At 36.0% G+C, this 24,052-nt stretch overlaps 1 protein-coding gene across 3 annotated transcripts in view; it reads left to right on the top strand.

Annotated features, from left to right (window-relative positions):
- Positions 1–24,052, top strand: part of CBLB (Cbl proto-oncogene B) — a 202,703-nt gene that overhangs the window by 115,732 nt on the left and 62,919 nt on the right. For all 3 annotated transcript variants that reach the window (XM_087439540.1, XM_014792277.2, XM_004436606.3), the window contains exons 8-10: positions 372–459; positions 3,313–3,444; positions 14,987–15,190. In XM_087439540.1, coding sequence (XP_087295666.1) covers positions 372–459; positions 3,313–3,444; positions 14,987–15,190 — 424 coding nt within the window. The remainder of the gene's footprint in view (positions 1–371; positions 460–3,312; positions 3,445–14,986; positions 15,191–24,052) is intronic.

Genomic DNA, 24,052 nt, shown 5'->3' with positions numbered 1-24,052 from the left:
TCAGGGGAAAGACATAACAATTGCAAATAGGTGTATAGTCAAAGTATTTTGGAATGAAACATGAGTATCCAGAAAAATAAATTTTTAACTTACCTGAAGGACATGTAGTAAAGGTATTTAATTGAAAATGGTTGCTGAGTGGCTGAGTCCATATTCATTATTTCTTATACAAAAGTGATTTCTAGATTTTAAATGTCCTAAAAATAACTTGTAATGTTATGGAAACAGTCATACAATAGGTTCTTGATATAAGTTACGTAAAAAGGAAACATCAAAATGTGTGTTTGAATAGAGAAGAATCTGATTAACTAACTTTAAATACAATTAAAACTTTTATATTTATGGTAATAAGGTTTCTGTTTATAATCCAGCTATCTTTATCCCGATGGGAGGAGTTATAATCCTGACTTAACTGGATTATGTGAACCTACACCCCATGATCATATAAAAGTTACACAGGTAAGAACAGTTTCTTGAAACATATTTGTAATTAATAAGTATCTATAATCCCTTTGAAATAAATAAGATTCTCTACTTATAGCTGAAATCATCTACAGGTATTTATTGCAAAAGATATTTAAGGAATTCTAAGAGTGTTTAAACAGAAATTATATTACTTTCTCCATTTTTTGGATAAAAATTTCTGCTATTAATATTCTTGCTTCTAATGTAATATTGGCATTTATGTGGGGAGATAGATAAATCCATAGGTAGGTGGATAGATGTGAGGAGAGAGCCATAGGTTTAGAAAACTCCAAAGAAAATTAGAATAATTGTATGCATTAGCTTTGAGAGTTGAATGAGTAATTGAAGATAATAATTATATTCTTATAAATCCCTTGTTGGCAACCTCACAGATTATGAGTGGGAGTGTACCTTGGTAAAGTCTTTCTTGAGGGTGATATTCAGCAATTATCAAAATCTAAATAAAAACATCTTTTGACTCTAGCTTCCATATATATATCACTCACATATCCACACAAAGATCTATATACCAGTGTTCACTTTAGCATTTTTCATAAAAGTGAAAATTACATACCAAAATATTCAATCATAGATGAAATAAACCATAATATACTGCTACTCTATTGTACTGTAAAGTCAAAAACAGGAGGAAGGGAGCTCACATATTCCATGGGAACTTCTGCGTCTTGTTATGTAAAAAAGTTCCATTTATGTAGAAGGTCAATTGTGTAACATTTCATTTTGTAAAGTTACATTATGTAAGTTCAATTTCTGTAAATAAATACATAAATAAGAATTGACCGTATATGAGCATATGAATATAGTTTTAAAAAACAAGGATTAAAAAAACCCCAAACTGGTAACAGTGTTTAACTGAGAAAGTGAGAAGGTTTGGGAAATCAGGGAGGAGTGAGAGGGAGAACTTGAATATTTTATTTTACATATAATCCAGTTTTAAAATATTTTATAATTTTGATTTTTTTTGCTTTGTATAATAAATAATGAAAACATAATAAAAAACAGAAGTTGTAGATTTTGGGAAAGATAATGAGTAATTTTTTATTTTATTTCTAGTAGTCCAGATCTCAGTCCCAGTGGTCTTAATATTATTATGTGAAACACTTGTTAACATATGTACAGTTTGTGGGCAGTTTTTTAAATTTAATATATGATTGCCATTTTCTAAATTATGTAGTGATTCTGTATTTTCTAATACATGTAAAAGAACACTCAATTCCTCTTTATAAAGCTATTGTTTAAAAATACATAGGAGTAGTGGCATTCCCTTAAGTTACTCATAAAAATTTGAATAGCTTACCCTTTAGGTTGCATTGAGTTCTGCATCTGTGATTTTAGTTTATTGTAATTTTTTTATAATTGCAAATTGATCCTTTGGATGTCATAACCAATGTAAATACTTATCTGTTATTTTAGGGACTTCAGTGATTTATAATTTACACATTTACATGCATCATGGTAGACACAATTTATATATGAATGTGTGTGTATGTGCATGCATGTGTATCTGTGTGTGTATATGTGTATATATTTTTTATCACCAAGATTGTAAAATCTTTTAGTAGGTTAGGGATTAAGTATCGTTGTTTATTTATCCTGCCCAGAGCCAGGTACATAGTAGGCACTTACTAGACTAAAACATTGCTTTATTTAAACAAATTTTTATTTCTGTAATTCCTTTTCTTTGTATCCCTGTTAAATAACACTTTTTTTCTTATTTTCTTTACATTTACCAGTATATTTTTATTTTCTTTGTGACATAGATCTTTTCAATATCTGAGCACTGAGAATTTTACCATGCCAAAAGGTTCTAAACTAGTAAATCAAAAGAATAGATGTTTAATAAAACAGTTGTTGGTTGCTGAAGTGATTGGTTTTCTTGACACTGTTAGATTAGAAAAGGAGTATGCAATTTAGGGTTAGAGATTTAATGTAGAATTTAAAGAAAACAATTTAAACTTGTTGAGCCTCAGGTATTTTTTTAATTCAATATATCTTATTATGCTTTGGAGATTATGTAACGTAGTGAATGTGGATCACAGTACCTAGCATGTAGGAAGGGCTTGGCAAATGCTGCTTTTCTTCCATTCTAGAATTTCTACAGATATTTCAGAAATAAAATTTAATGTTCAGCCAGAATCTCATATATATATATATATATATATATTTGCAATTTGACAGTAAAATTAGATGAGTATGTGACATTTACAAAGAAAATAAAATTACTTATATTACCTTTTAAAAGATAAGTTTTTGGGGCTGGCTCCGTGGCATAGTGATTAAGTTCACATACTCTGCTTCGGCGGCCCGGGGTTCGCAGTTTCAGATCCTGGACGTGGACCTACTCGCCACTCATCAAGCCGTGCTGTGGAGGCATCCCATGTACAAAACAGAGGAAGGTGGGCACAGATGTTGTCTCAGGGCCAATCTTCCTCAGCAAAAAGAGGAAGATTGGCAACAGATGTTAGCTCATGGCCAAGCTTTCTCACACACACACACAAAAATTAATTAAAAAAATAAATAAATAAAGGTAAGTTTTATCTTTCGAATCACTGTGACTGTTGAAGCAAGTTTCTTCCTAAAGGAATGGATACAAAACATTAAATAATCCGAAGTTTATAGAATTGCTGATCAAAGCTCGAATCTTTTAAAAAATGGTTTTGTAGACCAAATTGTGTTCATCAATTTAAAACATATCTTAAATGGTGACATAATCCTGACAGGATCAAGTGTGAGGAATTTACTGTAAGTGATTGTACTTGAGAAAATTCAATGTTAACAGTTCATGCTAGAAATACAGTAACATTGCCTTTCCCCCCCAAATTCCAGGAACAGTATGAATTATATTGTGAAATGGGCTCCACTTTTCAGCTCTGTAAAATTTGTGCCGAGAACGACAAAGATGTCAAGATCGAGCCTTGTGGGCATCTGATGTGCACGTCTTGCCTGACAGCGTGGCAGGTATGGTCAAGATTAAGTGGCAACTTTGATGTGTTCCTTATAGTCCCTATTAATGGTTCCCTTTTCAGTTTTCTTCATCTTAAGGATTCAGGCAGTAATACTGGTAAGTGCTTTGTTTGAGTGGTTGTTAAAAAAATCTTAAGTGTTTGAGTTTCTTTTATTTATATAATTTTTTTTGCTGTGTTTTATATTTCGTTTCTTTTGCATGGATGACTTAATTTTATGATATTAGTCATCAATAGTTCTGCTTCTATAACAGTATTGATTTCAGAATGTCACTTATTAATATTACCAACTAACCACATTTATACGATTTATTGTAGGTCAGATTCTGTTTATAGTAGGTCAGATTCTGAAGAAAAGTAAACCCAGTAGATAAATCTTATGTTGATGTTTCAGCGCCCCCCAATCTCCTGGGGAGGTGTGGCCCCTGTCTCATGTATGTCTACAATTGCTCTGTCAGGCTAAAATAGGAGAATCAGACAGGAAAAGTCTCCCAAATACTTGTGGTTCCCACTGAAACAGGCATTAAATTTTCAAATTTACAGAAACAGAATCTAAGACAAACTGCCTTCCACTCTGTAGGCAGACATTCAGTGAATATAAATTGATTTGATGTTTTAGAATAAGACTTGGAAAATAACTGGTTTCCCCAAGGGCTTTCTTATATTTCTTTATCTGTAATAAAGGATAGGGATTTTAAATGGATCTTTGGACAGATTTCCAGTTTTGAATATTTTGAGGATTCACAGAATATTTTGATCAAGCCATTTCTTAACTACTGTTGAACACAGTCAGTATTGAAGTCAGTATTTTTGATGGGGTTTAGAAAACAAAAATTTTCAAGCCTTTTAAAAAAAATTTGCAGTTGATTTTTATAATCGACATCCCTACCCTATTCCTGAACCCACTCCGTCCTTGTCTTCGCTCCGTCCCAGGACCTCTGCCTGCTTGAGGGAGGGTAGCCTTAGAGGGTCAGGAGGGGCTGCAGACTCGGAGGAGCGTTGATGCCTGTTGAGCTCATTATTTGGTAATAAAATATAATAATCACAATCTTATAAAAAGGGTCCCCCTTCTTCCTTTGGGGAGATTTAAAAAATGGATGAAGAAAAAGAGGAAGAGCTAGGAATTGAATTACAATTGATTTACATTTTCAGAGCCATTTCTAACTCCCAGATTTCTTTACGACCTCAGTAAAAGTTGTTCAGCATCCCTGCATTTCTCTCTTTCAGTATGCATTTGGTGTATATTTTACTGTAGGTTGTCCTTGATATGCTTTCTCTGATTTCCCTTTATCCCTTCATGGCATTGGTGAATTTTTTGTAGTACAGGGAGAAGTTGGAGGAAGAGGGATGCTCAATATGGCACCAGCAAGCTTGTTCTCAACATACAGGGCACTTGACTGCTATTTACGTTATGTTAACAATCATAGTTCTGCAGACTTAGCAGTGTCTTTTTATAAATAACTTTGAATAAATTTAGTTGCGTTAGGAGAAGACAGTACTGTCTGCGAGTGTGTTGCAAAGCTGTCAGTAGGAAGTATTATAGAGATGTGCTGAACTAAGTGCTTGGCTGACCGAGGTGGGACTACTTGAGGATGATTTGCTTTACCTGGTACCCATTCAGCATTACAGGGCAAGTATTAAACTGACGAAGAGGCCAATTGTGTTTGTCAACCCTTTGGATTGATTTATGCCTTCAGAGTGGTAGTGTGGGTCTCACACGTACCAAGAAACTAAAAGCTTTGCATTTCTCCCTAAAGAGAACCAGAATTTTAGGCTGGTACAAACTCCCAGTCCTCTCTGCCTCCACGCGTGGCCTGTGTATTTCAGCCTCTTCTCTTGGGGCCCCGGTCTTGGAGCAAACACACACGTACATGTTGCAGGGCTTGGAATTTTCAACTTGCCTAGGATTTGGAAGTTAAGTGGGTTAAGTGTCAGAAACTCCCGTTAGTTTGGCAGAAACCTTTGATTATTAAAGATTATTGTTTAAGTTGTACAAAATAGCTGTTTACCTTGTGGCCCAGGATAAGTAAAAGAGAATGGCTGAATATAAAACAAACAAAAGACGATTTTATTTATTTTACTTTCTGTATACTTCTTGAAAGAAATTTATCTTTTAAAATTTCAGGGCCAACGCTATATATTTTATTTTGTAGTTTATGAACTATTTGCAATAGGTGGTTATGTGCAAAAGACACAGCATTATTTCCCAGTTGTCATGATTATGTTATTAATCCTTTGCCCTTTACGTTACCACGACTTTTCTATGTTTTGCTATGCATTCTCCGAATGGTGTGGTTCCTCTTGCTGGTAGCTTATCAATTCCTTTATTCACTTCATGATTTTTCATAGTGATCTAATTACTATAGTACTATAGTACTATGTACTATATGAAGATATATCCGGTCATGTTTGTAAATTGCTAACATTTGCTATTTTTTGTTTTTTTTTAACTTTGAAGTACTACTCAGTTTTACTTCTAGGAGTTGAGGAAGTGTGTAAATTGCCAAGTACTAAAAACAGTCTTTGTGTGAAATTTTAGAAGGTATATGAGAGGGTAGTAATAAAGTAGTTTACTAAGTAAAGTAGTGACAAAAATGATAAATTCAAAAGTACTCAGAAGGTCGAAATAATAATCAAATTAAATCACACTCGTGTCACTAATGAATAATGTTATTATCCTAACATGATCATAGAATTTGGCATATAAGTTAATGAAAAATATACAAAGGCATTATTTCAGCATTATTTTTGAGTTCTTCCCACACAGGATAGTTCATGATTAATAAAGATTCTTCTGATACACTCGTATATGTCCCTGGAAGCTCTTACCTCATCGTATTCATATCATAACCATTTACATATTTACCTGTTCCTCCTCTAGGAGGTGGATTGCTTTACCTGTTTATAATCCCTCTCCTCTAGCATGCTGCCCGCCTACACATTAGCAGTTACTTAGGAAATACTGATAGACTGTATCCTAGATAATGCAAAGGAAAAAGAAGAGGAGGACTAAGATTACAATAAATAAAAAGACATTGAGGGCCGGCCCGTGGCTTAGCGGTTAAGTGCGCGCGCTCCGCTACTGGCGGCCCAGGTTTGGATCCTGGGCGCGCACTGACGCACCGCTTCTCTGGCCATGCTGAGGCCGCGTCCCACATACAGCAACTAGAAGGATGTGCAGCTATGACATACAGCTATCTACTGGGACTTTGGGGGGGAGGGAAGGAAGAGGATTGGCAATAGATGTTAGCTCAGAGCCGGTCTTCCTCAGCAAAAAGAGGAAGATTAGCATGGATGTTAGCTCAGGGCTGATCTTCCTCAAAAAAAAAACAAAAAAAAGACATTGATATTGTAGATCAATTGTGAAAAGCCCGTGTCATGTCTTAGTTCCATCCGTTTCTCTTCTGAGAAGTATTGATGAGCTTTTCAGACTGTTCATCATGCTTGATGTGAGAATGAATCCTGAGAATTTTAAATTTCAAATTGTTTGTTCCATGCACTAGCTGCTGAGTGATTCTCTTCAACTTTTCACATTTTGATTTTTTCCACTTATTTTTGAGCCATATTATTATACTTTTATTGCCTACAGTAATACTGGCACTCACCTAAAGGCAGTAAGACTGAGTTTCTATATATTTGCTTTTTTACGCCAAGAAACGTGCGTGATGATCCCTGGTCCAAGTTTCTCTACCCTGAAGAAAACTGTTTTTAGAACGAGGTTTGAGAGTTTCAAAGTGATATGCCACAGTCTCTATATTTCGGTGGGATCTTAGTGGTTAAAGGAAGCTTCACCTTTCAACATTGCCACTTTTGGGTAACCTGAATATTTCTACATTTATGTGTGGATCCCACACAGTGGTGCTTCCTGCCAACCAACTGCTCTGTTCCGGCAGCTTCATATTGTTATATGAGCAGCAGTTTATTTAAACGTGTTAGTGCAAAATGCCCCTGTTATTTAATAAAAATAAAGGCTTATAAAGTTAATCCAGTTGAAACACAGTTGACAAACATGAGATATGTTGAAAACCTCACTTTGTAGCCTCAGTGAGCTGCTCCTTAGACTTAATTGATGGAGAATATGAGAACAAAACAGTTACTGAACATTTCCATATTTCTGCAGTGTATTGTGAAACGTTGTGTCTAAATTTGCAGATGTAATGGGAAATGGATGAGTATTAAGTCTCTGGATATTAGTACGTGTAATAAGATATGTCTGTCTCTTTCAACTTGTTCCATACTCAAAATGGTACAGGGCTAGAGCCCATATTTTCTTACTTTAAAGCCAGTGTTTCTGTTTTATATGCTTGGTTTTGTTTTCTATGGAGAAAAAGTTAAGTTTTCAAACTTAATTATGCACAGGGATAATTTGTTGTTTTGTTTCCCCTAACTGGTTTGGTAGAAGCAGACATGAATTGTTTCATCTATTGTCCTCCAAGATCTCAAATCCATTCATTCATTTACTGATTTAGGAAACATTCCTTAAGCAGCTGCTGGGTCCCAGGTTCTGTACTAATCTTAACACCAAGACACAGTCCCCACCCTTAAGAACTTAAAATTAACTTTGAAAGTTTTATAAAGGGGCATGATATTAATAATTACTTGAAATGAGCATCCTGTTATCCTTCAAATTTAATTATGGATGAGGGACATTTTTTGTTACTTTCTCCTGCTTTGGTTGGGCATGCTGATATGAAAAGGATTTTAAAGGCTGCGTGTCTGCCAAGAAGCTCTGATAAATCAGTCAGAGTCCAATAGGAAATATTAAACCCTGACCATAAAACATTATGTGTGCATTTTTAGCAAGTCATTCTTCACCAACTTTTCCTTCCATTTGATGCCCTACTTTGATTTAATTGAATTTCACTGGAGACTAAAATTTTATGTAATTAACACAAACCCTAAGAAATGCGTGATAGCAGTGTCAGTTAGTTGTTACAGGCTGCAAGTGGCTCCTCTTTAATTGCTGTCATAATGGCCCATTAGTCATGCCTCCAAAGAGGTGTCACACACTTTTTTCTCCTTCTGAAACATCTGTGTTATTTAATAAATTGAATAAGCAAGCCAGAGTTTGCACAGAATACTAAATAAGTTGAATAATCTCCTCTGTAGAGGCATTTTTTGAAGCAGTATCACTGGGTGCAGCACTTCTGTTCTACCCTTGGCAATGACTCTTGGAGAGTTTTCTTTCATCGCCATGCTGTTCCATGGATATTAACAAAACATTGTCTTTTTCACCCGGAACTCCTCCACATCTTCCCTTTTTAAGTAGCGTATTATGCAGCAGTGATGTTGCAGGGTTGCCTTATTACATAAGGTGTAAAGTAAGGAGTTGTTTTCATTCTCTGTTTTTTCCAGGAATCTAGAAAATGGCTTCTGAGCTCATGAATGGCACAAATGCTAACTGTGGTTTTCAAATCTTCCTTTCAAAATGAAGAAGGATACACATGTCAATTATATATACTGCCTTGTTTGAATTGCTGCCAAGGACTTTAATTCAATTAAAAGTAAAATTAATTTTTTCCTGTGATTATTCCTTCTGCATATTTTTCAGACTAATTTAAAGAAAAAATATTGGAGTGTTGAAAACAGTAATTCACGAAAAAGTCAATAGATGAAAATCAGTAAACCCTGATTTTAATATGACATGTGACTGAAGAGATTTATGGATGTCCCATATTCAGAGAGCATAGTTGGGGGAGAAAAAGGTGTGATTGTCTGAGTGGTGAGAAGCAAGCTCAAACGATCACATTTAAGGCATTAAGAAATAATCTTTTACTGTATCTTCCTTCAAAAGCAACCAACCTTCAAATTTCTAGACTCAGTGAAATTTTGTAGCCTTAGTACTACAAATAAGGAAATAATGTTTGCCTTTAAGAATGTCATAAATTGGTATTTCTGTCTTTGATTACGTGTTGTATCTGTTTGTGTAAATGTGATAAAATAAAGCGTTGGAGCTCCTCTTTCACTTTGAGAGTTATGTCAGGACTGCTAGGGTTGTCCAGAAGTGCCACAACAATGTCATGACCTACAGCGATGACAGTAGGCATGGAAAGGAGGAGACAGGTCTGAGAAAGCAGGATCTGGCAGAGCAGACGCTTGCGTCTGCGTCTCGTGGCTGAATTCAGTGGGCGCTCGCTGTGTTACCGTGCATCTGGGCGACAGCAGGTAGTGGCATTTTGGAAACATTTTCCTTTGGCTCTAACGAGGGCCTTCAATGGGTTTTTTAAAAGTTGACTCCATTAAATAAAATGTCTTCAGAAGCAAACTCACAGACTTCATGCGTTAAATTTTTAAATTGGATTCTAGCAACAAATATTTAAAAACAAAAGCTCTTCCTATGTAAAACATATATCCTCAGGAAAACTACAATTACTAGGACAAGTTTTGCATCTTCCTATTCAAGCTGAAATTTTTCAGTTAGAGCAAACAGAATATTAATTGACTATAGTAGTTTCTTTTATTTTGAAACTTGCAATTTGAACAAAATAGTTAAAATTTTTTTTCCATTTTTGAATGATCAATAGTAGACAGCGATTTTCAAGCCCCCTTATTTTAACCTAGGCTGTGAATCTGAGATGAAGGCACTCTGCCTCATCCTGATCCTGTGGTGTAGTATAGTGAGAGTTGGCTGATGAAAAGCTTAAGCTCTAGAAACAGATCTCCTGGACATGATGCCCTACTCGGTGCTGCTTACCTGTGTGAGCTCTGTCAAATTATGTAAACTCTCAATTGTCTTATTGGTAAAATGGAGATGATAATTTTACCTACCTTGTAGGACTAAATGAGTTAATATATGGATAGCGCTTACAACAGTGCCTGGAATTTTAGTTATTATTATGGTTCCTAACATAGTAACTGATGGCATCTCTTAGGAATGTATCTCTTATTTCTGATTATTGTTAATCTATGTACACTGAAAATTCTGCAGTTTTTAAATTATGTTCATTTCATTAGAATATGAAAGTATTATGGATATATGAATATTTTTCAGATGCTAGGATATATTTCCCCAGTTATCTTACAATGTTTCTTTGTTCTTAAGACTATTTTTATAGTAATTATACCAACTGGAATTTGCATAGCACTTTGGAAAGTTTAGAATTAATTTATCTCACTTTAAGATGTCCCTTAATATGTGCATTTCTCATTATACCCTACAAATAAGATGGAATGGCTTATACAGTGTCACACAGCTGTAAGTGGTGGTTGTAGAATTCCAATCCAAGTGTCCTGATTCGGAATGTCTGTGCTTCTTTTCTGGTTCAGTTGCATGTCTTTATGGGCATCCCATATTACCGCTGGAAGAGTCTAGATTCACCCATGTCATCTTCCCTTGCCCATCGTAGAAGAGCACCACAACCAAAGATCTCTCCCACTCCACGTTGTTTACTCTAAGGTTATTATTAACTGTCCTTAGTCATTCTTTTAACAAGAAGTTTTGAGTTTCTGTGGGAAATTTTGTGCTCTGAAAATGCTTAGTATGGGCCCAATCTACTCTCAGGGTATATGTTTTTATTTATCTATCTGTTTATTTATAGTTGTTCCATGTTTTAAAAAAAGATTTGTGGTAACTTCAAATCTACATGAAGTATAGCAAAATATGTAAATTAGAAGATACTGATACAGAAAACATGCACAGTACAAATATAAAATGCACTCCAGAATGACTCATAGAGTCCTGTGTGTTCTCCAGGGCCCTCCGTGTAATTGTGTTTGTTTGAAGGCATGAAATGATTAACCTTAAATCAAAATTTGCCCTCTCATAATTAAGCATGCTGAGAGCAAATAAATTGTACTATATATAATGTTTATGTTTAAAGAATTAGAAGAAAGTATTTATTTAAGAGATACTATCCATCTGAATAATATTTAAACAGAAAGAATGTGGAAGGTAACTGATACATAATGGTGATGATGATGAGATGATACTGATAATATTTATTTGGATTTTTACATAGAGTTTTATTGGGGAATGAGAAATTTTTTTTGACTTCCAAAAAAAAATTTTTTTTTCTATTTTCCTGCCAATGTTAATTTGTTCTCAGGTTACCTGAAGTTATATTTATATTTAGTAGTATTAACTTACAGTTTTAATGGTTGGCTAATGAGTCTGAATTACTTTATCATGAGCATATTACATAATGAAGTTGCAGGTGAGTGTAGTACTCACTGATAACTTCTCTATCTTTTGGTTTTGAAGTATTTCTGATTTGAGGAAGTGAAATCTACTGAGTCAATTAGAACAGATGGAGTCCCAAGTACTTCTTCTTAATATTCTCAGAATGTGACGGTGTTGGGGACTAGAAAAGGAGTTATATATTGGTCTTTCTTCTTCATTAACATATCCTCCTTGATCTTGCATTAAGTATATGCTGACAGAAACATTATTTTAATTATTCAGGCACAATCCTGATGAGTTATATGTCTGTCAAACATGTTCTTCTTGTGTATTCAGTCAACCATCTGACAGAAACTAGGGCAGAGTACCAAAGTGGCATTTGAGAATTTATGGTTAAACTTAATTTGCATATGACAGTAGTCACTTTACAGAGAAAGGGTGATGGGTGGAGTCATATTAGAGTAAATACCATTAAGGAGACACATTCAGTGTGGTCTGTGTTTGCAAATCAAAATAGATGTACATTGCAGCTGGTTTTTGATCCGATGAGTAATGTAAACTCTCAACAAAGATACAGCTGAACAAAAAATATCTTTTGCAATATATACTTATAAAACAGCTACTCTGACACACATCAATAATTTGTATAGCATTAAACTTTCAGGTAGGAGAGATGCAGAAAAACCTAAATTCAGTTTTAGACGAACTGTTCCCAGTCTTTCTCTTGTGCTGTCAAGATGCTATTATTGCCTTTCACCTCATCCCCTTTCCAAACTCAATCTTTTCAGTTACCCTTTATCAGGAAATAGATCACATCAATTGGAAGTCATCCTTAACCAAAACAACATGCAGGTTGACCTTGGAGATTCAAAGAGAAGCCTTTGTAGCTGAATACAGTGGCTTACACATTCTAGGCACTGCACTCAAAAATAATATCACTGTACTGATTTAGATTGAGTGGATTAATTTTTAGTCGTGATAATTATATCGTAGTTAGGTCTTAAAAGAATTTCTATTTTTACATACACATACTAAAACATTTACAGGTGAGTTTATGTAATGTGTACTATGGGCTTCGAAATAATCCAAGGGTGGAGGGAGCAAGTGAAGGTATAGATGAAACAAATTGGCATGAATTGATAATTGTTAAAGTTGGGTGATAGGTACAAAGAGATTCATTACACTATTTTCTCTGCTTTTATACATGTTTGAAATTTTCTGTAATAATTTTTTTAAAATATACGAGGGAATGAAATGTCTACGTAGGCCCCAGAGTACTGATTTCCATCTGTCGTGCATTAAAGACACAGGGAACATCAACTGTTTCACGTTCCATTCTTCTTTTTTTTTTTTTTTGTGAGGAAGATCAGCCCTGAGCTAACATCTGTGCTAATCCTCCTCTTTTTGCTGAGGAAGACCGGCTCTGAGCTAACATCTATTGCCAATCCTCCTCCCTTTTTTTTTTCCCCAAAGCCCCAGTAGATAGTTGTATGTCATAGCTGCACATCCTTCTAGTTGCTGTATGTGGGACGCGGCCTCAGCATGGCCGGAGAAGCGGTGCGTCAGTGCGTGCCCGGGATCCGAACCCCGGGCCGCCAATAGCGGAGTGCGCGCACTTAACCGCTAAGCCACGAGGCTGGCCCCGCGCGTTCCATTCTTATAGATGAGAACTATCTTTTTGATATTATTATGTGTAGATTTGTAAGAAAATTTCACTACAGGCACACAATATGGATAGCTTTTGACTTTTATAATAAGGAAATTTTACCTGTATGACAACATATATTGAATATGCACTTAAATTTAATGTTCTTGTTATTGAAAGATAGGAGAAAGGATTAGCTTTCCTTAAGTATTTACTCCTGTGTTAGAAAATATCAATTAAGTATTTACTCCTGTGTTAAAATATATCAATGTGAGAACGTTTTTCAAAATAGAAGAATTAACTCTCAGGCTTATTGTCTGTAAAATGATGGAGCAAGTAATATTTAAGTTGGCTTGAAGCCCACCACACCCGAGCATGTGTGGCAGTAAACATCAAAGGATTTTGTACTAGCCTGTCTGTGTTTCTTCACGTCACCTTAGTTCAACCGTTTTGCCATTCCAAGTTTCTTTCCCAAATTATGTAATAGTAGATGAATGAGGGAATGTTGCAATTTCTTTTCGTTAACCAATTCAAAGAGTTTGTTTTTCTTTTTTTGACAATTTTTGTGTGGCAAAGGAGATGTTCAATTTGTTAATCTGAGTGATGCTTGGGAAAGAATCAGCTACCTGCCACAGGATCTGCCACAGAATGGATGATCAGTAATTGTCCAGTGAGAGGAGAGCAAGAATGTTATTCCCCTGCTGCTCAAAGTGTCACTGTAGGGCAGGTAGATCACCAGTTTCCCATGATACCAAGTGGGTGGGACACTCCTGAGTTAAGTACTGAATGGTTTCTTTGAAGATGTCAGTTTCCTTTATATCCGTTGTCTCATCTCTAAAATGGTACTAATTCATCTCATTTCTGCCTTAAAATGATTTTTATTTTTACTTTTTTTTTAAGTAACACGTTACTAAAGTCAGAATATAACACAAAAACAAAAATACGGTGGTGAATATTGTATACTGTCTATCTCGAGAAGGCAGCGTTGTCTGCAGGGCGAGAAAACAGTCTTTTCCTCTTTCTCTGCCAACTGCGAATTCTTAATGCAGTTAGTTTTGAGAAATGGAGTTGGGAGACTTTAAACAAAACCTTCAATAATTACCAGTAAATGAATTTCTGGCCCAAAAATATTTGCACAAATCTTTTTGCAGTATCTAGTTTGAAAGCAAGTTGAGGGGCAAAACTTAACATCTTACATAGTTTGTTTCCTTACTTGATTGATTGTAAATCAAGATTTTGAAAGACCAAGGCAATTAAAATGGAAATATTTAGCCATAGTTATAGGCACAGGAACTTTTCCAGAATGGATTTTGAAATGGATTGTTCTTAACGATACTACTACTTTATTTATTATGGATTTTTGTTAAAATGTCCTTTTTGTAGACTGTTTACTTAGCACTGCAGCCTTTTGGTAAACAGAGCCATGATTCATTTTCTAGTTTTCTGTAGGACTCTGAAGTTCTGATACATTAAAATTGTAAGTGAGCATTCAGGAAAATAAAGTTAGATTCATTTTCTTTGGAAAATCGAAGTGTTTTGTTTAAAAGAAAATTTTCTTCTTTGAAAATTTGAAATACTGAACGTTTATGGTATATTTTGTTGGCTCCCTATTCTACCTCACTATCTCTTTGAGACCTGTCTTCCCCCGACCTCCACCACCTACCCTAAAACCTCCGTTTTGCAACTTTTCTCTATAGTTGTAGAACAGTGTCCCTTCTGAGTACTGTATTATTTGAACAAAGACCAGTCACCACATTGTTTGTGTTTGTTCAGGAGTCAGATGGCCAGGGCTGCCCCTTCTGTCGCTGCGAAATAAAAGGAACGGAGCCCATAATCGTGGACCCCTTTGATCCGAGAGATGAAGGCTCCAGGTGCTGCAGCATCATTGACCCCTTTGGAATGCCAATGCTGGACTTGGATGACGACGACGACCGAGAGGAGTCCTTGATGATGAATCGGTTGGCAAATGTTCGAAAGGTAACACTAGGAAATACAGATTTAAATAGATCGGTGTGTGGACATGAAAAAGAAATGATGCTGTTGCAAATGGAGTATGACTGAGTGTGTTTGGGTTTGGGAAAGAAAGATTCAGGAATCAAAAGAAAGGTGAAAACAAGTAATGTTGACAGGCTGATGAAATCATAGACTGAGAAAGAACTAGACTCTACTCAGAGTGCTCTCACTGATTTTAAACTTCAAAATGAGAGATGGTGAGAGCTTTTGTATAGAATTAAACATCATCTAAGACTGGCAATAGCACATCTAAGAAGAAAAATTTAAGAAAGGAAATTATTAAAATGGAAATGATGAAACTGATTAAAAATAGTCTTTGTTAAAGTCTAAAAGAAGTATCTGATAGAGTTATTTTCTTACCAGGAATCCAGCCTAATAAGAGGTCATGTAAGATTTACTTTGTGAATTTATCATAGTCTGGCGTTTGTTTATCAATATTGCTGACTCATAAAATTGACCTTCTTAGTTCACTGAGAATGGATGCTACTGCCCATTTGGGGTTTATATAACCAAGTTTGCAAGAGACTAGTCAATGAACCAGAATGCCAACTAAGTAATGTACAAACCAGAAATATAATGATCAAGAGAGCTGGACTCTTCGATATCAGGCTATTCTCTGTATAGAAAGATACATGAAATTCAGATTATACCCAGAAGTTTTGTGCTTTCAGAAATCAGAGAAATGGCAGAGTGGTATGAAAGGGTATGCAAGTGCTGTGTGAAGGTGCCCCACTTCCTCCTGACTCATGGCAGACGTGGCTAATCAATCATGGACTCATCCCTGCTGAGTTCACACTTGGCCTACGCAGCCCTACAGAACCTCTACTGCAATTCATTAGAATTTGGCAGATTACATGAACCCTGTTTGCCATCTAGGTGGAGTGATGATAATGTATAATTGCATCAGATTGTATTTGCCATATGCTTCTCTCTGTGGTAGGGGAACACTTGGTGAAGAGAACAGATGAGGCATTTCCTTGGGTTACCCCTTCTTTAGGGCTGCGTCAAAGTTTGTCTCTTGGCCTCCTGCATTTTCTATGTTCCAATGTTCCATGCTCACCAAAGGCATACTCTTAGGATTTTTTACATACAAATTTTACATATGGAAATACGTTAACATCACCACCATGGCTACTCTCAAATTTTGTTTTGGTCTGTGATTTTTATTCTTTACCTCAGTGGTTTTTCGTAAATGTCATAATTTAACTCTCAGAGAAACTACTCTTGATTCCATCCTTTAATCCCGACAACTACATCTAGTTTTTAGTTTTGAAGTTGTGTGATCTCTTTGACCCAAGAGATAGAAGAAAGGAAATAGTTATTCCTCAGTAATCCTAAAGGATGAACGAGAAAAAATTTCAAAACAGGGAATTGAGACTTGATTTTTAAGATGAACTCAATCAGTAAACCAATATTAATATCTTCTATATGAGCAAAAGCTTTTTCACATATTTTATTCTCTTAACAACTTGGAGAGGGAAATATTATTATTCTTATTTTTCAGATAAGGAAATGAAGCTCAGACTAGTCAGGTGACATGGCAGCATTAGTAGGTTGTAGAGCCAGGATTCAAAGTTATGTCATCTGGATGACAATACAGCGATATATCCACACCCCATATGCAGCTCTCTCACATGCAGAGGGATGAAATGATTTCTCCTAAATCAGATTATGGAGTATATCCTAGAATATTTATTATGTTGTATTATTAATTTTAATTAGTATTGGTAATAAAATAGTAACATGTATGGTTTCAGTGACCTGGCACTGTTCTAGGTCCTTAAATCCTTGATCTCATTTGATCATCACGCCGACCCACTGGAGAAGCTACTGTTATTGTCCTCTTTTACAGAAGAGGAAACTGAGGAAGAAAGAGGTGAAATAACTTTCCTAAGATCCCAGTACTAATCTGTAGCAGAACTGATACTTTATTCCAGGTCTTCCTAACTTCAGAATTCGAGTTGTGAGCCATCGTGCAATACTTACTGCCTTTTTTGCCCTCTTTGGAATATGTCACACACATTGTACGTGATAGAGAAAGCGTAACTACTTGTCATCTGAAAGTCTTTTCAGTTCTGTAATATAATGTACATCATGTACACAATGTAACTCCCTATTTTTAACTAGAAGTTAAAAATAATTTGAATTGTGATCTGTTGGTATTAACCTATAAAAATATTTATGCCATACACCTAACAAATGAGTCACCAAAAACCCAAGCACATTCAGTTAGGTACTGCTAATTGATATTTAAGTGACTGTTAAATCTGTTCTCCAATACAAATAGCCATATGTGGCTATTTAAATGTAAATTTAAAATTTAAAAATTTTGTTCCTCAGTCACACTCAACATATTTTAAATGCTCAATAGCCACTTATGTCTAGTGGCTGCCTTATTGAACTGTATAGATATAGAACAGCTTCTGTAGGTATTGAAATCTATTATAGATAGATATAATAGAAATATCTATTGTCCAGGAGAGAATTCTATTGGACAGAGCTTTATTAGATCATTCTTGCAGGTTGTTATTGGAATAAGCTAGGTCTTGATGCAAAAGACCTTCCCTTTTAATTTAATAACCTAATGGTCTTAGCTTGGTCTGGATATTTGACTTAATCTAGCACTGGAATCAGCAAACCGCAGCCTGTTTTTGTTTGTTTTTCTGTGAATTAAGAATGATTTTACATTTTAAATGGTTATACATTTAAATAATTTTATAAGTACTTATGTAATTTCCTTGATTTTGCATCTTGGCTTGCAAAACCTAAAATATTTACTAGCTGGCCCTTTAAGAAAAAGTTTGCAATCCCCCGTCTAGGGCGCAGTAAGCATTTAAAGAATGTTTATTGAATGCGTGGATAATAGGGAATGACAGAAAAGTATTTGAGAAACATACAACAGCTCAAGTAGTTCAAGTGACCTCGGTGGTAATGTTTTCCAGCTAGGAAAAGGCATTTCAGTTTTCTTGACTAAATGGCTTTTCTTCTTGCAGTGATTCATGTCAGGGGAGGGGAGTGGGGCCTTAAGAGTAATTCTTCCAAGAACTTTGTATTCCTTACCGCCTAGGGGAAACAGTATTTGCCTTCTCTGAGTTTGGGGAAGGTTGCAGGCTCCACCTGTTTTCCATTGATTGCAGTCGAAGCTGAGCCTCGTTTCAGTAGTGGCACTGACGCTGGAAAGGACTCCACGTGACATGAGCAGCAGGTGTGCACAGGTGACCTGTGGTTTTCCCTGCTCTTTTCACCCACTCTCAAGACCATGCATGTTTTCTTCTCTCTGGCACACCGGTGAGCTTTCTATCAAGGAAACTGAAAGATTTTCACAGTGATCTTCTCTTTAGTTCACCCGAAAAAGAGAAGAATGGTGCTCTCAGACATCGTTGTCCCAGAAGTCCCACTTGAGAGGCTTGTTTGGCGCTCAGCAGTGTTGTCTCCTAAAGCTTTCACTACAGTCAGTATCATTTCTGTACCTTCCTATGGCAGTGAGATATTGGAGAAATGTAAAGAACTTGTAATTATTTGTTTTTAAGTTGAGGAATCATATTTCATTTAAATGTTTTTATGTGCACTGATCTGCCTCTAGTCAATTAAACAGATTGTGAACTTCATAATATTTCATAAATCTCTGCCACTTAACTTTCAGTAAAACCTAAATTTTAGTGTAGATAAAGCATCAGTTCTTTCTGAGTAATTGGGAAAAATATTGCTATGACATTATGTTCTCATAACACTTTATATTTACTTCTGTTTCAGGAGTAACACTAAATTGTTAATGTTTTCTTTAAAGGACTGTCTTCTCTGTTAGACTATTAATTCTTAAGGCCAGGGCCAATGTCTTATTTATCTTTGTGTTTCCTGGCACCTAAACACACTCAGTCAATGTTTAGTAAATGAAATAATACATGCACTTGCATGCTCACATGTCCTTTGAGGGCAGTGACCTGATCTTATGCACCTTTTTATCTTTGTTCCAATCTGAGGACTGAGTGCATATGCACAGTACTTCAAATTACCAGTTTTATTCAGTTCTGTCTTACAGATGAGGTTATAAGCAAATATCACATGGTCGTTTTGACATAATAGCTCTTCTACCTGAATTTTCTTCCTCTTTGTTTTTTAAATCATTTTGTTGCCTCATTCATTCATTCATTTTTAAAACATTTTGTTCTCTCAACTCCAAGAGTGACTGTCAGTCATTGTCCAGCAGAATGATTCGATTTTCTTTTATCTGCCATTTGAAATACTCATCTCATCTTTCTCCTCTTTTGTGAGCAGGTTGATAACTATATTGTGAAACCGTTTCTGCCTGTCTTAAGCATATTGCATTCTTTAAATTAGTAATGCTTCTATCATAGCCTAGAGGACTGAGCTGTTTGTGTATTCTTGTTACCATGGTGATATCCTGCAGCTGGAGTTTATAAATAGTAGCATACTGAACATATGGAATGCATTTTTATTATTTCTTTTGTAAGTTAGGTATGTTTAATAATGGTTATCTTTACAGAAGCAAATAGAACCTAAAAATCCATAGTACAGTGTATTGGTTGCCTTTCTACATATAGGCTCTTTTATGAGATTTAACTAGAAGATGCTTTAGCTTTTGCTTTAAGCTTTGCCATTGCCTGAGTTCTCGAGCTGTCAGAATTTCTAGGATACTTGGATCTGATGTGAGCCCAGCAGCAGTCCAGGGTGTGATTGGTAAGATCACATCCTTCTCTCTGACTTCAGTCAGATCAGAGAAAAGATGTCTGTTGCTAGTCAGAGCTTTGTTCATTGGGCCAAAGATGTAATGGGAGTCTTAACAGTTCCTTAGCAGTTATGCTGATAGAACATATTATTCACCAAATACACAAAATTACAAACAAGTAAAGATTTGCATACAAAATAAATAAGTTGACAGACTGACCTAGTGTATGAACTGAGATTAAGTCTTTTGGTTTCAAACGTATGTTTTCTTAAAACAATACTTTAATTGTTCATAAGTGGCCATATAAGAACAAAAACAGGTGTGACCAGAGGTCAAGAGACTTATTCTTCTTTTGTCTTTTTTTATTCATTCTCCTAATGTTGCTGTCATCAATTAAGATACATGTGGCTAATTAAAAACTTAATATAGCATCTCATTCTTGCTTTTCCTAATAATAAGGGTGAAGAAAGGATCCCTAGTATCCCTGATCCTGAGGAAGGAGTTCATGTGTACAGGTCACAGTGTTTTGAGGAGAGTGTTGCCTTTTTAATGTGACTTAGATTTCAGCCACAGGGCTAGAGTCCATGCTGAGGCAGTAAGGACAAAAATGACAACAAAAGTGAAATAGAAAAATAAAGGTAGACGTCAGATTGTAGAACATGGTTCTCAACTACAGGCAGCTCTACCTCTTGAGAGTCTTCAGGAGTGTGTAGGGACGTTTGTGGTTTTTACGATGGCTGAATGGGAAGGGAACCACTGGCATTTAGTGGGCAGGGCCAGAGATGTGAAACATCCTGCAGCCCGCGGGACAGTCCCACCCAAGAAGAATGATTCCGGTCCCGATGACAGTAGTCCTCACCTCTGTGCCGTGCGTGGGTGAGTCATGGATGGTAGAGTCATGGGTGACAGTAAGCAATCCAGAGGCACAGGTTTCATCGTTTGCCATTTAACTGCATTCTGTTCACTGATGTTCTTAAAGCTCTCCATGCAAAATTGTGCCATTTTCTTTATTAGTATGTGATTAACCAAGGAAAAAACTGCCTCATCCGAGTGCTATATGATGTTACAGGGGACCCTGAAAACATTGTTACATGTTCCCCAAAAGTGGTTTGAATATGTAGTAGTTTAGAGAAGCAAACACTTGAACTCTGCTTCTCAGTTTGGGGTCAGCCTCCCGTGGTAGACTGGGAGCTCTGGAGGGCAGAGGCCGGCCTTACTCTTTATCCTCGGAGCCTCGCATGGTGCCTGACACACAGTCAGCCCCTTGTGTTGGTTTTTTAACCCCCTGTGCCTCAGTGACCTTGTCTGTGAAACCGTAGCTCCTAGGGTTGAGAGTAAATGAGGTAATATATGTGAAGTCATTGGAACAGTGCTGGTACCTAGTGAATGTTATTAGTTATTAACATTATTTTTTATATATAGTGTTATTTAAAACTCTTGAAATATTGCTGTACTTCTGAGAATTAAATATCAGTATTTTTGAGATGTCTATGAAAGTTTTTTCCTTTGATACTGTTACCTATCATTCTTTAGGAAGAATTAGACACCAAAACTGTATTGGGTTCGCAAGCACTTGGTTTTATTTTTTTAATATATTAATATCTGCATAGTTATTGCATGGTCACATTAAAATAATTTACTGTAAAACCAACGTTAGGGTTTAAAACTCAGAGAAGATGCAAAATTGCCAACATGTCATCTGAAATACTATTTTAAGGACTAAATAATTTAGGTACGCTTACAGCAGTCTTATTTTCTACATAAGTAAATTGAAATAAGTATTGTCTAAAGTAGGATGAAGAACTACAGTAAATAGTAATTGCTTGTTGTTCAGACTCGCTGTACCTGGTATTTTGGAAGCGATAGGGGTTTCACATGAGAGCATTTTGCAGTGACTGAAGTATATTCCTTTAATTCCCAGAATGTTCTGGTTTCTCAGCCATTTTTATGGAAATATTTCTGAATTATATGTCACCCTTCCCTGACTTCTCAAAATTGGCTATGCAGCTGAGTGAACCAAAGGTCATAAGAAGCCACTACAATCAACATGACATACTTCTTGAAGCTTACGTTTTGCTACAAGATTTAAGGGAAAGTTGCACGAAGAGAAGGGAACCATAAAGTTAAATTAAAATCAAATATATATTTGGATCAGGATGGAAAATTCCTATAAGTGTTTAAAGCGAAATATGAAACTTCAAAGAAATTTCAGGGTTATGAAGGCTAGTCACAAGCTAGGAGGTTTTGTCCTCATAAAAGGTACTTCAAGGGGAAGCAGTACAGTTCTGTGTAGTTAACAATGTTTAACTTTTTAATGGAGCACTGCTCTTGGGTTTATTCCACCTGTGAGGCTGTGTGCACTTCTTTAAAGTAGCCCCTATTGGCAATTTTATTGACCACATCCCTATCAGACCTCAAAGAGTAGTCAACTCTTACTCCAGTCGGTATTTCTCCAAGTATTAGTTTCTAACCGTTTTCGTGTTCTTCATTCCTTCTAATTTGTAGTATCTAAAAATTTCTAGAAGTTATTAGTGGAATGTAAAAAATAGTAATAATTTAAAATAGTGAACCTCATTTTACACACAAATCAAATATCCATATTCATAGTAAGGTAGCTGGATGCCTACATTCCGTTCCTACAGGGAGAGATGCAGCAGGATTTTTCCCCCTATTTAGAGGGCTTTCCCTTTTTTTGGTTGGTTGTTCATTTATTTATTTATTTATTTATTTTTTAATTTTAAGACTTGTAGAACAGTTTTAGGTTCACAGCAAAATTGAAGGAAATGTACAGAGATTTCTCATGTACCTCCCACCCCCATACATGCATAGCCTCCTCCATTATCAACTTCTGCAACCAGGTAGTACATTTGTTACAACTGATGAACCTACATGGACACGTCATTATCATCTAAAGTCCATAGTTTACATTAGAGTTCACTTTTGGTGTTGTACATTCTGTGGGTTTGAACAAATGTGTAGTGACATGTATCCACCATTATACTATTATGCAGAGTATTTCACTGCCCTAAAATTTCTCTGTGCCCCTCCCCCAACCCCTGGCAACCATTCATCTTTTTTACTATCTCCCTAATTTTACCTTTTCCAGAATGTCATATAGTTGGACTCATATAGTATGTCGCCTTCTCAGATTGGCTTCTTTCACTTAGTAATATGCATTTAAGTTTCCTTCCTGTCTTTTCATGGCTTGACATGGCTCATTTCTTTTTAGTACTAAATGATATTCCATTGTCCAGATAAATAAATAAAAAATAAATATAAATTAAAAATAAATAAATAAAAAACTGTGGTTTATTTATCCATTCACCTACTGAAAGACATCTCGGTTGCTTCCAAGTTTTGGTAATTAAGAATAAAGCAGTTAGAAACATCTGTGTGCAGGTTTTTGTGTGGACATAAGTTTTCAACTCCTTTGGGTAAATACCAAGGAGCGTGGTTGCTGGATCATATGGTAAGAATATGTTTAGTGTTTTGTTGTTGTTGTTGTTTTTTGAGGAAGATTAGCCCTGAGCTAACATCTGTTGCCCATCTTCCTCTACTTTATATGTGGGACCCCTTCCACGGCATGGCTTCATAAGCAGTGCGTAGGTCTGCGCCCAGGCCGCCGAAGCGGACGGAGCATGTGAACTTAACCACTAAGCTGCCAGGCCGGCCCCTGTTTAGTTTTATAAGAAACCGCCAAACTGTCTTCCAAAGTGGTTGTACCATTTTATATTCCCGTCAGCAATGAATCAGAGTTCTTGTTGGTCCACATCCTTGCCAGCATTTGATGAAAGGGCAGAAAGCGAAACCATGGATGGGGGGACTACTGTATAGTGGTGTCTCATTTGAATTTGCATTTCCCTGATCACAGATGATGTGTAGCGTTTTTTCATGTGTTTATTTGCCATCTGTATATCTTTGGTGAGATATCTGTTAAGGTCTTGGCCCGTTTTTTAATCTGATTGTTAATTTTCTTATTGTTGAGTCGTCAAAGATCAGTTGACTATTTTTATATGGGTCTGTTTCTGAGCTCTCTATTGTGTTCCATTGATGTATTTGGGTATTTTTTTTGCCAGTACCACACAGTCTTGATTACTGTAGGTGTATAGTGGGTCTTGAAGTCAGGTAGAGTCAGTCCT

Source organism: Ceratotherium simum, chromosome 15 (assembly GCF_057802395.1).
Source record: "Ceratotherium simum simum isolate JZ-2026a chromosome 15, ASM5780239v1, whole genome shotgun sequence".
NCBI lineage: Eukaryota > Metazoa > Chordata > Mammalia > Perissodactyla > Rhinocerotidae > Ceratotherium > Ceratotherium simum.
Note: the sequence above shows the minus strand (reverse complement) of the source record. Positions and strands in the feature narration are given on the sequence as shown.